Raw genomic sequence first — 15,711 nt, forward strand, 5'->3', positions numbered from 1 at the left:
TAACTGGATGATACCTCAGTTATAGTTCAAAAAGTCTATGCACTATGCTCATTAGAATTAATGTCTGCATTCCCCTTTCCTCTTCAGGATTAACTACAGTAGAAAGAATTGAAGCATAAGGAATATTCCAATGTCATTATTTAAAAAATTAGCTAGCGCCTCAAATACTTGCTTCTATGGATGCTTTGAGCTTGTACTTCTTGACTGGCAGACTTCAGTGCTGCATTATAAACTGCTTTTAGACCAAGTGGTCTTTCAAAAACCAGTTTTGTGACGTGATGGGATTCTAATTTGAAAAGGCTAAACTCCCATTCTGCCTGCTTATGAAGTTGCTCTGGGTCCCCAGCTAATGCATCTAACTCAAAATGTGGAACATTGAGATCCTTAATAGAAAACACAAAACATTTTGTAAGAGGCGGTGCGGTTTTCTGTGTGCTTGACTTCCTGTTCTCCCCAGCTTACCTTTTGCAAAGTTAGGGAGGGCGTGGCATTGATGTGAAGGAAAATGAACTCCATTACTCTTTCAGCATGGGGCAACTTTTGGTCCACCCCAAGGTGGGTTTCATCCGCCTTACTGGCAGCCTGGTCCACCAGGGCCCCCAGGGCCTCCAGCACCTCCTGCTCCCCCGCAAAATAGAAGGGAACGGCCAGCATTCAGAGATCGCCAGCGTTCTCCCATCACTTTACCTGTAAAGCAGGAGCCTCCTCAGATCGGTATGTTTTCAGCATATTCACTATAATACGCCTTTGTTGTTAGAGGTTGGGCAAATGATGCAGCTGGATTCAGGTCTCTTGAGCCTCACTAAGAAGAAAAAATGTCCAGGAAAGCATGAGCAGGATCTGGATTGATCCCCCTTTTCCTAGCTGCTTTTCCAAATGGGCCAAACCAGGCAGGGGAAACAGTTTCAAGTGGCACACATCTCTCTACCACGTGTTTATCAAAGCTTGGATCCAGCTTAACTCATATACATAAAAATATACATTTCTTCTATACGTATCTAGTTTGGCCCAGAGAGATACATTTGTAAAGCTGTAATGAATTGAAAACATTATCTGCTGTGGGAATCTGTTCAGGAGATTGTCTTCTTTTGTGATTCTTTAGATGCAGTTAAACGCCGAACTCTACCTGCTTGGATACGTGAGGGCTTAGAAAAGATGGAGAGAGAAAAACAGAAGAAATTGGAGAAAGAGAGAATGGAACAGCAACGTTCTCAGCTATCTAAAAAAGAAAAGAAGGAACGTTCAGAGCCAGGAGAAGAGGGTGGGCCTCGGTTACCCCAGAAAAGTAAATTTGTAAGTGGAGATGTTTTTTTCCTAAAGTTATTGTTCTTATCTTTCTGTTTAATTCTGTCTTGCCCTTTAGAAAGTAAAGGTTCACTTTCTCCTTCATTTGTTTAGTCCACTTTTAGCTTTTGTTTAGTCCACTAAAGGAGAGTGATAAATCCATGGACCTCCAGATGTTGTTTGTCACAGCAAGGATGGCCAGTCACCAGCTATTATGAGAGTCGTTCTCACTCAACTTTTGGGTGGATTGTCAGTTTCCCACTCCTGTTCTGAAAGATACCAGGGCTATCATAAAAGATAATACGTACAGAGAACTTGTATCCTTGCTTGCCAATATACATTACTTGAATTTTAAGTAGTATTCTGTTTCCTTTTTAAAAATAGGATAGTGACGAGGAAGATGAAGATCTTGATAATGTAGAGACTACAAGTAGCGGAAAAGTCAGCAGGAGTCCCTCTCCGGCTCCACAAGAGGAGCAAAGTGAACCAGAAATGACTGAGGAAGAAAAGGAGTTTCAGCTGGTATGCATAGCTTGGTGATAACTTGAATAACATTGCCTGTATATGCTTGGTTATTTAAGAGAAAATTGATCAATAAATCTATTGAGTAAGAATTAATTGCTTTCATGTAGATTTTATAAAATTTGCATATGATTGAAATAGTTAAAGAAATAAGGCAGCAGTTTATAAAAATGTGTTGTATTTATATAGCACATGACATCTTAAGAAGTATTCCCTCATTTGTGAGGTGACTGCCATCTAAATTTTTATGCTTATGTTAACAAAAAACTTTATTAAACAAGAGATTATTTATTAGTTGATTACAGCAACTTAATGATTACTCTAAAGATCTCATCACACTAGACCAGTGGTTCTCAACCTGTGGGTCCCCAGTTATTTTGGCCTACAACTTCCAGAAATCCCAACCAGTTTACCAGCTGTTAGGATTTCGGGGAGTTGAAGGCCAAAACATCTGGGGACTTACAGGTCGAGAACCACTGCACTGGAGCCTCCATCCACTTGTGGCTGCTTCTTGCAGAATTCTGTGATTGGTAGGGATGTTTTTGATTTTTTTTTTTTAGGGGTGGTTGCTTTAAACTATTCAGTCAGGTCCTGGACTTCACTAAACTATAAATCCCAGTATTCTGCAGGAGGCAGCCACAGGATTTGAATAGATTTTTCTAGTGTGATGAAGTTCAAAGTAATGCACTGCAAGACCAGAATCCAGAAGTGTCCTTCCACTGGATCCTGCTCCCTCTGCAAGAATCAGCAACCATCCGTCCCTCTTGGATTTGTCTGTGCATCCCAGAAACCTGCTGACAATTTAGGAAATCCTCTGGAAAAGTTTTTGCTGCCATCAATACTGCAGCAAGTAGAAGAAACTTCCAATTTTTCATTGAATCTTGGCCTTAGTCATTGGGATGATGGTTTCTTTCGAATAAGTGGTGATTGTGAATATTGCTGGCAACCATCTTGCACTGAGCTGAATGAATAGGTTTTTAAAATTATGCTTCTATTTCAAGTGCTTGCAGCTATTAAAGCAAAGAGAAAATTTCTGCATGCGTAGCCTAACATGATGGTAATCAGTTTCAACTATTATGCTTTAGAAATTGCTATTACCTGAAACCAAACAAAAGGATGAAACAGGAATGTTTTTTTACTGTAGTTATGGCATTAGTGGAAAGTTGTATAATAGGATGGAACTGCATATTATAGATACAGTATTCAGTTGACAATGTGCATAGGTTTACAGGAGATACATGTTGGCTATAGTTGGGACAGGTCTTTTTGGCCTGCTGAAAAGCCTGTATGTATCCAGTCAACTTCCTCCTTATTCAAGCTCTTGGTTCTTGTCTTACATTCTTTCAAGGCAGAAGAAAAATTCCAGAGATCTCTTCCATCTCTTCCCTCTTTACTCATACTTATACAGTTAAGGACGTTTTAAAGTTAAGACAGTAGACTGCTTGTGGTTGAACATACCATCAAATAAGCAATTTTTTTGGCATGCATTTCATGTAATCCTTAATAGCTGAAGAAAATTGTGAGTAAAAGAGCTATTACGTCTTTTAATGTGAAATGTTAAGTGTGTAGCTGAGAACAAATTCAGGTGCATTTGTATTCTCTTTTGTTCAGATGTTGCTGACAAAAATGCTGCTGACAGAAATTCTCCTTGATGTTACAAATGAAGAAATTTATTATGTGGCTAAAGATGTTCACCGTAAAGCAATAAAAGGTACACTTATGGCAGCACCATTAAACAGCCTTCTGCATGTCCTAGAACATCTTAAATGCATAATATATGCACCTAAAACATTACAAAGTAGAAAGGATGAAATCATTCTGTTGTAATAACCAGTTGTCCTGTGCAGTGTTGTTCTGTGCAGTGTATTGAGTTAAATTCGGCTATTCCATTTTTTGATAGAATTTTATTTTAAACTTTTATAATTTTCATATGTGTATATACCACTTACAATTACTACTATTAAATATAGTTGAGTAAGAACTAAGGCAAGCTTTAGACAATACACTTGTTTTCTTTCTTAGCCAGCTATATTTTTAACAAAACAGAAAACTTAAGTTATTATTATTATTATATTATTATAACTTACGTATAAGTTACGTATAAATAATATGCTGATTGAAGTTGAACTTCATTAACTTGGCAATGTGTAATTATGAAAGGATTTACTTTTTAAAAATCTATCCACTGTTCTCGTAACTCTCTGTTAAAATTTCTAAACTTTCTTGGCCAGAATATTATTGGGCTTGCAATGGATGATACGTTTTTAATGGTTTTTTCTCTCCTCCACAAAACAGCAATAGTAGTAGATTTAACAATACCATAGACTCTCATGACTATGAAACCGTGGCTATTTGTGTTAACATGTTGTTCCTGTTGTTGATGTGATACAAAGCTCCTGCAAAACAGCTGGCACAGTCCAGTGCGTTGGCTTCCCTCACTGGACTTGGTAAGTACGCTCCTGGTTTTCGAGTGGGACTATATGGGGGAGATAGCTCTGAATTGCATTTCTGAATCTGTATTGAAAGTAGACTGAAACTACCCAAGGTGCTTTAGGCACACAACTGATAGCATACAAGCATATTATAAAGAATGTATTCTGCAAATACACTGAAGTCTACAAAGTTGTACCTTAGCCTTATTTCCGTTGTAAGTGTAATATAAGCCTGTCTTCTGAATGCAACTTGGAGTGCAAGGTTTGCCCAGATATAGTGGTTCTGAGTAATTTCCCTTCTGTTTTTAATTCACCTTTGTTAGTTTGTATAATGGACTTGATTAAATAACCTTTGTCTTGCCAAAAACTCACACAACCAATGCACATTGTGAATTCTCATAGCTTTCATTTATTTGACAGCAGGACATGCTGGATATGGAATTCAGAATTGCATTCTGGAATATAATAGGCTTTTAAGAAATGTTTGCATGTCAGTGTAACATCAGTAATGCAGTGTTTTATGATTGTGTCATACGAAATAAATAAATATTCTGACCACTAGTGATGATTTCTTTCACAATAGTGTAAATGAACTTTGTAAGAGTGAGAGCCTGGAAAAGAAAGTAAAAATGCTTTTGTATTAGATGTTCAGGATTACTGTCTAGCAGTCAGTTTTTCAGGTCTGTCTTTTGGGGGAAGAGAAGTCCATTCCTATCCTGTAACTGTACCTTTGCATGTACAGCCTTTTCTAAATATCCAAACACTGATTGGCCTATGGGACTTTTTTTAAAAGCCCTGGATATTGAAACTGGTTGAAATCACTATAAAGATACTTTTAAGGACAGGTTTTTAGGCACTGCACTTCTGCATATATGTTCTCACTTATGTATACTAAGTATGTGGTTTGGCTCTACCCATATATTTAGTGGCAATGTAACCATAGTGCTTGCTTGCTGGAAAACATGGCAGGCGATTCCAGAAGAAGTAAATCCATATACTGAACAACAGGTCAAATGTGTGGTCCTTGAACACTCCACTCAACCAGCTTTGGCACTTCCTCCAGAATAAGTGGCTTCTTCAGTGAAGAAGTGAACAATGGGCAATGTGCTCTCCTCTTTGCCCTGCAGAAATATTAAGAAGTAGGATTAATCCTTCCTCATGATAGACTAGGCTTTATGCACGCAGGTGGACTGGGTGGTTATGGATCAGGAGACAGTGACGAGGAGAGGAGCGACAGAGGCTCTGAGTCATCTGATACAGATGATGAGGAACTGCGACACAGGATCAGGCAAAAACAAGAGGCATTTTGGAGGAAGGAGAGGGAACAACAACTATTGCTCGAGAAACAGCTGGAAGGTAAGTTCTGAATTTGGTTTAAAATGGACTACAATGATGATGATTTTCACCCTGACTGTATTTGTAGCCCATACTTGCAATATGCTATGTTTTCATCTAGGACAAGTATATTTTATACACAATAGTGTATTGTATAGCAGTCTGAACTATGCTGTGTGGGATAAAGTGCCCACCAAAGTTTTTTTAAAAATTTATTATCTGTATCCTTTTGATTTGCTCTCATATAAGGTACTTCTATCAGAACACAAATGCAATCAAAGCAGTATGTTGGCTGTAAAGGTTTATGTAGCACGTCTGGAAGAAATGAATTCCATTTGATAGTTCCACCATAATCCGAGAGAGTCCTGCTGTCCTCCCTGTGTGGCATGCCATTTTATTCAGCAGGGTCCCACAAACCTTGGAGCATTTTGTATAGAGCCTCCTGGGAGGAGGGAACCTGATTTCTCCCAGCCTTGCAGGGCTAGCCCACTAGAATTAAAGCACAGAGGGATACGGGATCTAACCCAATAGAAACAAAGCATAGATATATCCTCAGGGATCAATTTGTAAACTCTGGTGCAGAAACTCCTGGGAACAACACAGAGATTCCTCTGAATGCACTGTGAGCCAGAGCTGGAGCTGGCTAAAGCATCCTGGCCCCATCCCTATCACTGAACGTGAGCTAAAGAAGTGTATTCTTAGTAAGCACAGAAAATAAATGCCAATATATTCTTCTGAGACCAACGATGTATGCAAGAAACATGGAAAGGAAAGCATTCACTGTATTTTCTTTGTTGAATACAGCATGCCAAAAAAGCCCCTAATTCCTTTGCTGGTTTAATTTATCATTTTAGTTGAAACATAATAACCTTTTATCCTATGCTTATATTAGTATGCAGTTGGTTGACAGCCTGTTTTGCTACAATCATGCAAAAAGAAAAAAACCCACAGTGAAGCATTTTTTTTTCTATAACACTAATTGAACAAAGGCTTCCATACATTTCTGTTTCTGCTGTTGCCTGTCCTGGGTTATCGTCTGAGTAATAAATTTATCTGTATTCAGCTACATCTGTTTTCTGGAAAGCTGCCCAATATCTCCAAAAGAGAAGTTATTCTCTTTTCAAACTGTATGTTATTTTATGTTTTTGTTCTGCATAAAGTAGCCTTCAGATAGGATTCAAAACCTATAATTTATCTTTTTGTTGGGAACACAACGTCTCTCAAAATTGTACTTCAGCATAATTTTAAAACATAAAGGCACAACAGCTCCCCAATAATTTGTCAGCTAGTGTGGCAGTCCTGCCTCTGGGTTAAGACTTGCCAGTTGAGTAGAGTACAATAAAATGTGTGTATTGTCGAAGGCTTTCATGGCCGGAATCACTGGGTTGTTGTAGGTTTTTCTGGGCTATATGGCTATGTTCTAGAGGCATTTTTTTCCTGATGTTTCACATGCATCTATGGCAAGCATCCTCAGAGGTAGTGAGGTCTGTTGGAACTAGGAAATAAGGGTTTATATATCAGGGTGGGACAAAGGACTCATGTCTGCTGGAGCTAGGTGTGAATGTTTCAACTGACCACCTTAATTAGCATTTGATGGCTTGGCAGTGCCTGGGGGAATCTTTAGTTGAGAGGTGATTAGATGTGCCTGATTGTTTACTCTCTGTTGTTTTGCTGTTGTAATTTTTGAGTTTTTTAATATTGGTAGCCAGATTTTGTTCATTTTCATGGTTTCCTCCTTTTTGTTGAAATTGGCCACATGCTTGTGGATTTCAATGGCTTCTCTGTGTAGTCTGATATGGTGGTTGTGAGAGTGGTCCAGCATTTCTGTGTTGTCAAATAATATGCTGTGTCCAGGTTGGTTCATCAGGTGCTCTGTATGGCTGACGTCTCTGGTTGAAGTAGTCTGCAGTGCCTTTCGTGTTTCTTGATTCGTGTTTGGGCACTGCGTTTGGTGGTCCCTATGTAGACTTGTCCACAGCTGCATGGTACACGGTAGACTCCTGCAGAGATGAGAGGATGCTTCTTGTCCTTTGCTGAACATAGCATTTGTTGGATTTTCTTGGTGGGTCTGTAGATGGTTTCTATATTGTGTTTTCTCATCAGCTTTCCTATGCGGTCAGTGGTTCCCTTGATGTATGGCAAGAACACTTTTCCTCTTGGTGGATCTTTGTCCTGACTCTCGTGGCTTGTTCTCGGTCTTGCAGCTCTTCTGATGTCTGAGGTGGAGTATCCATTGGTTTGTAGAGCCCAGTTGAGGTGGTTCAGTTCATCTTGGAGGAGGTGGGGTTCGCAGATTCTTTTTGCACGGTCTGCCAAGGCTTTAATGGTGCTTCTTTTTTAACTTGGGTGATGGTTGGAGTTTTTATGTAGATATCTATCTCTGTGTGTGGGTTTTCTGTAAACTGTGTGACCCAATTGTTGATCTGGTTTGCGGATGACTAGGACATCTAGAAAAGGCAGTCTTCCTTCATTTTCTTTTTCCATGGTGAATTGGATGTTTGGGTGGATGCTGTTAAGATGGTCGAGGAACCTGTTGAGTTCTTCTTCTCCATGGCTCCAAATGATGAAAGTGTCATCCACATATCTGAACCATATCGTGGGCTTTTTTTGTTGTTGTTTCCAGGGATTGTTTTTCAAAGTGCTCCATGTAGAAATTAGCTATGAACGAGCTGAGAGGGCTCCCCATAGCTACTCCATCTTTCTGTTCATATAATTCATTGTCCCACTGAAAGTAGCTGGTGGTGAGGCAATGATGAAACAGAGTTGTGATGTCTTCTGGGAACCTCTGGTTGATTAGTGCAATGGTGTCTGCTACCGGGACCATGGTAAATAGAGACACCACATCGAAGCTGATCAGTTTGTCGTTGGTCTTTAGCTTGAGATTGCTGTTTTTTTCTATGAAGTGGGCTGAGTCCTTGATGTAGTGTGTAGTGAGCCCAATATGGCTTTGTAACTGTGCAGCAAGAAATTTTGCTAAGTCGTACGTGGGGGATCCAATGGCACTCACGATGGGTCTGAGTGGGGTGGAGTCCTTATGGATTTTTGGGAGTCCATAAGGCCTAGGTGGAAGGGCTTCCGATTTACATAGCTGTTGTCGTATGTCAAAGTTGATTGAAGAGTTCTTAATCAGAGTTTAGGTTTTCCTGGTTATTTTGGAAGTTAGGTCTTGTTTAAGTTTTCTGTATATAGTAGGATCCAGGAGTTTTCTGATCTTCTCCTTGTATTGTTCTGTATCCATGATTACTGTGACATTCCCCTTGTCTGCTGGGAGAATGATGATGTCAAGATCTCTGATGGCTTGTCTTTCCTTCCTTGTTACTGGAGGGGAGTTTTGCCTTTTTCAGGATCCTTGCTGTTTCTGCTCATACTTCTGCTTCTTCCTCGGGGAGGCGATAAATTGCTGATTTGATATTGGCAATGATGTTTTCTGCTGGAATCCTGGTGGTGGTTACAGCAAAATTTCCTCCTCTCGCTAGTATGGATACTTGGACTTCAGAGAGTTTTCTGTAAGGTTGATGATGGTCCGTGATGTATCCAGTTCTGGTTTCGGCTGTTGCTTTTGGTATTTGTGGAATTTTTGTTTTTGTCTGTTGGTGTGGACAGCCACATTTTTCTCCATTTTCCTGTAAGTGAGGTTGTCTATTTTGTCCCAGTCCTGCGAATTCATCTTCTGGCTGATGTTGATATGGAGGTGCAGCAGTTCCTTGTCTGTTGTCTGCTCTTGTTTAAGTCTAGAACCGCTAGTTAGAAAATCAGTCAAAAAATTTGGGTTGACTTATTTGACTACTTTACTTTAACCCTTTTCTGAGTGGAGTGGTAAAAGGCAAGAGTTTAGTCCATCCCAGAAGAACCTAAAAGAAGCACCAACCCCCTACACTCTCTCCACTGTGGTGCCACTTTGGGACTTTTGAATGCTTTCGTGTGGAAATAGTGGTGCCTGCCAGAGTTGTCTGACTCCCTGAGGCGGCATTGGTACTTTCCCCTCTCCATAGAATGACCTTTGACTTATCTGCAGGTCATATCAGTATCCATAATTTTGCCCTCAGAACCGGCACTTGACTTATACGTGAGTATATACAGTAAGTTTGTTGGCAGTCACCCTGCCCACCTCCAACCACTATATACAAATGTCTTCCCACCTAAACTGCCAATCTTTTTTCACTGCTGCTGTAGCTTTAAAGGCCCTGATCTTCCTGGTGTCATCAAAAATATTTCCTTATTAAGGGTCAGTGGATCTCATTTTGGGCACTTTAGTTAAGTTCCATTATTTGATGAAAAAACGTATTTAGGATCTTAAACATGATTAATATTGTAAATGTTTAAACTCCATTAATATTCTTAATGTCAGTCTCTCCTGAAAATAGGATTTTGTTTATTATTAACAGTTGGTTGAAATGTTGGTTGATAGTTCATTTTAAAGTAAACTCCACTGACTTTCCAATGAGCATGCGAAGAGCAGGGAAAGATCAAATAGTGTTACTCTGTGTTATCTTGTTGATTGATGTTTAATACATGTACAGTGATTGGAACATAATAAAAGACGTTACATCTCTACCACCTAACTTGGTATGATTTGTGTTTCTTTTTGTATATTTGCAGAAGAAAAACTCCAAAATGAGAAATTTGCAAAAGAGATGAGTGAACTTGCCAGTAAGGAGCAAAACATCAATTCACCACCAGAGGATGCAAAAGAAGTAGAAGAGGAGGATGTGTTTAGTGAAAAGAAAAAATCTCCCAAGGAAAGAACACCAGATACTGAACCAAAAAAAGAGATTAATAAAGAAAAAGAGAAAACAAGGAGGAGTAGGTCAAAAAGTTCAAGCAGTGGTAGCTCAAGTGCCAATAGCAGAAGCAGCAGTAGTAGCAGTAGCAGCACAGCTTCTAGTTCCTCCTACAGTAGTAGCTCCGGCAGCAGCCGCAGCTCTTCACATTCTTCCTCCCCTAAACGGAAAAAGAGGCGTAGTCGCAGCAGGTCCCCTTCGCATAAGGTTAGGCGTAGCAGAAGTAGGAGCTATTCCCATAGAAACCGGAGAGAGAGGAGTAGGAGCAGGGGCAAGGTAAGAGAGAGGCGCAGGTCTAGTAAGCACAGGAGCGCAGAACGGGGGGAAAGGAGAAGGAACCGTAGCCCTTCCCTTGACCGAAACTGGGAAAGGCGTAGAAGCGATAGCCATTCAAGGGACAGGCTTGCTAGTCATTCCACTCGCAGTGGAAGTCGAGATAGACGTAGAAGTGAGGACCAGCATAGAAATGTAAGTGGCAACAGGCACAAACACAGCCATGATAGTAAGGCTCAGGAAAGAAAGAAGGAACGCAGCAGGAGCACAGAAAAGGATAAAAAAAAGAACCGAGAAAAGGACAGGGACTCTGAGAAACGCAAAGAGAAACAGAGAAAAGAAGAAAAAGACAGTAAAGCGAGCAACCATGATGAGAGATTAAAGAGGAAAAGGGATAGTGAAAGAGCTCTGTCTAGCAGCAATTCAGTATCTTCAAAATTGTTAAGGCACAATTCTAGGCAGGAAAGCAAGAGACGTTCTACCAAAGATAGCAAAAAGCGTTCAGGTTCAGAATCTAGCACACGAAGCAGTTCGGAGTCACCAGGAAGCAGCAAAGAAAAGAAGCCTAAGAAATCAAAGCATAGTCGATCACGGTCCGTGGAGAAATCTCAAAGGTCTGGTAAGAAGGCAAGCCGCAAACACAAGTCTAAATCACGATCAAGGTAGTATTCCTTTAAGTATCTTGTTTGATTTATATGTTTATTTATGTTTTTAATCATCATCATGCCTGCAACATATATGTGTATAATTTTCAAATTAAGATAATTGCTTCAAATTGTTATCTTGGTGGGTGGGGCAATGACTTGATAGCATTTTATTTTTACTTTTAAGAAAGTGAATATTATTAAACCTATAGTATGAATTGAGTCAGTGGACCTTTGTCCTTCAATTTTCTTTCCTTTCTTTTTATTTTTCAGATCAGTGACTCCTCGTCGTAAACGCTGAGGAATGATATGGCACTAGTCATATGATTTAAAAATTCCATGAGTTTTAAAGGGCTTGTCTCATTATAGAGGCTCATTATAGAAGCTACTATTGTGGCTGTGTAGGTGAAAACTGAACCCCTTTTTAAAAGAATATCTGTAAATAGCTGTATTTTTTTTTGAAATCTGCTCGGAGTTAAGTACGTGCTAGGATTCCTTGTATTTACATTTTTTTCAGAACAGTAGTGCTTACTAAGACTATAAAATATGCCATTCTCTTTCAGCTGTAATGTTCTTAAAATTGCTATTGAATGTACTGTGATGTCAATAAAGTTCTTTAGTTCATTTTTGTTTAAATTCTTGCATTTTAATTTATTATAAAACTACAGTATGGTTACAGAGCACTTTGATTTTTTAAAAATACGTCATATGTTTTTAACATTTAGTTTCATTTTGGATAGGATGCATCATGGTCAGTTTCTAGGTAAAAACTGAGGGTTTTTTTTTCTTTAAAAAACTTTCTTGAATAATCATCATACTGTAATGTGAACAAAATGTAGATAATTTTGATTGTAAAACACGATAAAATTAGCCAGACACAAATAGCAACAAATACGAGTAACCATATGGCATCAGTTTGTAGATTTGGAACTCTGTTCTTCAGTATTATATTTCAGTATCCAAAAGCACAACATGAATGGTTTGTATAGTTAAGAAGCTGGAAATCTAATTTTCTTTAACTATTGCATTAAAAACATTAAAATACATCAATGTATTACAAAGTTAACAAGCTTAGCTAGCTCTGGTCTTGTAACTATTGCTAGAATTTTATTTGCTATTTAAAAAACTGCTCTATTGATTAAAAATTGAATAGAATTTGACGGATAGAACTGAACAATATGGATTCTTATGAAAACAGTTTTTTTAAAAAAAAATTGATTAATGTTCCTGCTGAAATGAATAATCAGCATGCATTTCTTGTGAACTTCAAGATGTAAGATAATTTGAATGGGGGACTATTGGCATTTTGTTCTCCCCCTCCTCTTTAAATATAGTTATGCACTCTATATCTACCTTATTGTTTTTCAAAGAAATTATTTTAATTAAGAATACAACAATACAATTGAATTTTTGGGAGAAGATCCCTAATTCAGTGGAATTTATCTTCTATGCCAGTGGTTCCCAACTTGTGGTCCAACCTGTGGACCACCAGTAGTCTGGAAGAACTTAAATATGGTCTGCAGCCTCACTGTTACTACACCGTTGCCATGAGAGCGACTGGTCTCGCGAAACCCTCTTACAGTGCTTAATAAATATAGTTTTCTGTGGGCAAGCAGATGGCACCTACTGGATGGCATATGTTCTTCATCAGAAACAAGAGTTTATGTGGTCTAGCCGATGCAATTTTCTGAATCAGCACCCCAAAAACCAAACCAAATCCAAAGTTGACCAAAAACTGATTCGTAACCCTTTTGGTATTAATGTTGGAGAGTGGTCCCTGGTCAAGTGGTTGCTGGTCAAAAAAAGGTTGGGAACCACTGTTCTATGCATAGAAAGGGTTGCACAACACACATTTGTAGGCTTGTTCCCTTCAGCCCATAAACTCAGTGTAGTTGTGGGGAGAAGGAGCTCAGAAAAATATCAAATTTGTTACTTGACAAACTAGTTTTTAGACAAGAATCTCAGGAAGAGGCTAATTTCAGAAGCTGAACTGGGGAAATAAGGTGTTTTTAAAAAGCTTCTACCATTTGTTTTAAAATGAACAGATCAGGAATATATCTTACTATGATAATCCATCTTACTATGATATTTTTCATTGTTTTTTTTAATTCCAGCCTTCTATTATCTGTTAAATAATAATGTGCATGACATTTCTTATATATTCCACTACCTGGATTTGTCACTTTCTGTACCTGGAAATTGCTTTCCCTTTCACACAAGTGCACTGATCTCGGTAATCACTGTGTGCCAATAAAGAGAGCCTACTCTTCTGTTTTTACAGTAGCAAAAAATTTTTGTTCAATGGTATGTGTGTGTGTGTGTATATATATATGTATATATACATATATATGGCACTTACATCAGAAAAAAGCACTGGAGTTAAAAACAATTGACTTTTGTGTACATGAAAATGTCATTTTATGTTGGAATGCTTTCATTTTGAAAGGAAAGAGGCAGCGTTTAATATATCCTGTACATCCCCATATTTTTGTCATTGTAGCAATTTTCCAGCTATTTCCTTGATATATAATGCGTTGTTAACTTGAGGATCATCTTCATTTTTCAAAGCAATGAGCCTTTTAATCAGAGCTTTCCAACATTTCATGTTGGCGACACACCTTTTAGACATGCATTATTTTGCAGCCCAGTAATTCGTTTGTACTGAGAAACCTGAGGTAAAACCAACCCATTATAAAAAATACAGACACAGACATAAATTGTAATAATGAAATGTATGGGAACACAACATACCTCATGAAAACTTCTCATTTGTATTTTTAAAATATATATGACTTGTCCAATAATAACACATTTCCAAGATTTTTGTCACTTCTCGTTAGTTTGCACGACACACTAATGTGTCATGACACACAGTTTGGAAAGGTCTGCCTTAAATAAAGGTACAGCTTGCTTTATTTGAGCCTTGGAAGGCTGGCCTGGAATCATGTTGTTTTCCTTTCCACAGTAAAACCAATGAATTAAAAGACTCCTATCCCAGAAAGTGCAGGCAGAACTCTATGCAACAGGCCTATTGCGTCCGTCTGTTACAAACTTGTGCCCCTTTTTTATCTCTTGTAAAACCGAGGACCCAGAATTGGAGAGCAACGTGCAGATGGGAAAAATGTCTTTGTTCTCACCTAACCCTTTTACAAAACCAGATTCTAGTGAGTGAGAGATTTAATATGTACAGGGCCTGGGCTTGAGTTATTTTGAGTCATATCGATAAGACATAAAAAGTGCAGTCACAGTACAGAGAAAGATGAAATGGCTTGCTTTTTTACCGGTGTAGAGAAATGTCTCAATGTTTTGTGTTCCCAAAAAAGACAATATAGCAACAACATCTGTCTGAACTTCTGTGTCTGTTTCTCCCCTCCAATGCTATTTGCGTCATTTGTCCTACCAACTGGAAGTGCAAGTAACGCACAGCTGGCACCTGATGAGTGAAGATGTACCTGAAGAGAATTCATGTTTGTGGAAAGTCAAAAGGCTTACAAAATGCAGTTCTTTATAGAAAAAAAAAATTCATCGTCATCACCTGTAAACTGGAAGTTTATGGAAGAGATCCGCAGTGGACAAAATCCCCCAATTCTGTGCCAGGTGGTTGACACCACTGGTTATTTCATAAGGCTGCACAACACTTGAGTCAATTGAATTAAAATCTATGTTCTTTAGAATATAGAGACCATCCAGTAAGCCTCTCTTCAAAATACTATCAGGCCTACATTTTAAGCTCAGAGTTATTTTAATATTTAGACAGTGTAAGGTAGATCCATGTATGTGGCTTGCAGCTTGGGTATGATAATTCACTATGAGCTTGAAGAGCCTTCTGTTTTACTGCTGACATGGGAGGCTCTTGTTTTCACTCCTAATGTTTGATACACGTTGTATACCTTTTAACTGAAATTCCTAGGACTAGAAGTATTCCATATTTTTCCCCAGATTTTGGAATACCTGCATATAATGAGATATCTTGGAGATGAGATCCAAGTTTAACACAAAATTCATTTTATGTTTCATTCACACCCTATACATGTTTATAATTGTTAAACAAAACAAAGTGTGTATACATTGAAACATCAGAAGGTGTCATTATATCAGCTAATGTTTTGGAATTCCAGATAAGGGATGTTTCACCTGTATAAAGAACTCACTACTAATCAGTCAAGGCAACTTTAGGCTTCCTCCAGCAGCACAGAAACCAGGTGAACACCAGGGAGCATTAGAAAGGGTTTCTGCACTACACTTTCAGAGGGGTTTGATATCACTCTTGTTGTACTCCATTCTAGGATGACCTTGATACATAGAACTCTGTCCTAGAGAATTGTAGTGCTGTTATTTCAATGAGTCTACAGTTCAAGTAGCCTGAACCTGATACGTCTGCCAGTGCCGCCCATTCTTCTATATTTAGAATATGACTGGAGAATTATTGGCCCTGTGAAA

At 38.6% G+C, this 15,711-nt stretch overlaps 1 protein-coding gene across 1 annotated transcript in view; it reads left to right on the forward strand.

Annotated features, from left to right (window-relative positions):
- The window catches only part of PNISR (PNN interacting serine and arginine rich protein), a 30,141-nt gene extending 18,234 nt beyond the window's left edge, over positions 1-11,907 (forward strand). The window contains exons 5-12 of the mRNA XM_060753082.2: positions 528-714; positions 1,103-1,293; positions 1,669-1,806; positions 3,418-3,517; positions 4,200-4,253; positions 5,424-5,594; positions 10,173-11,289; positions 11,545-11,907. Of these exons, the coding sequence (XP_060609065.2) occupies positions 528-714; positions 1,103-1,293; positions 1,669-1,806; positions 3,418-3,517; positions 4,200-4,253; positions 5,424-5,594; positions 10,173-11,289; positions 11,545-11,572 (1,986 nt within the window). The 3' untranslated portion in view covers positions 11,573-11,907. The remainder of the gene's footprint in view (positions 1-527; positions 715-1,102; positions 1,294-1,668; positions 1,807-3,417; positions 3,518-4,199; positions 4,254-5,423; positions 5,595-10,172; positions 11,290-11,544) is intronic.
- The last annotated feature ends 3,804 nt before the right edge of the window (positions 11,908-15,711 follow it).

The sequence above is a fragment of the Anolis sagrei genome, chromosome 1 (genome assembly GCF_037176765.1).
Source record: "Anolis sagrei isolate rAnoSag1 chromosome 1, rAnoSag1.mat, whole genome shotgun sequence".
Classification (NCBI taxonomy): domain Eukaryota; kingdom Metazoa; phylum Chordata; class Lepidosauria; order Squamata; family Dactyloidae; genus Anolis; species Anolis sagrei.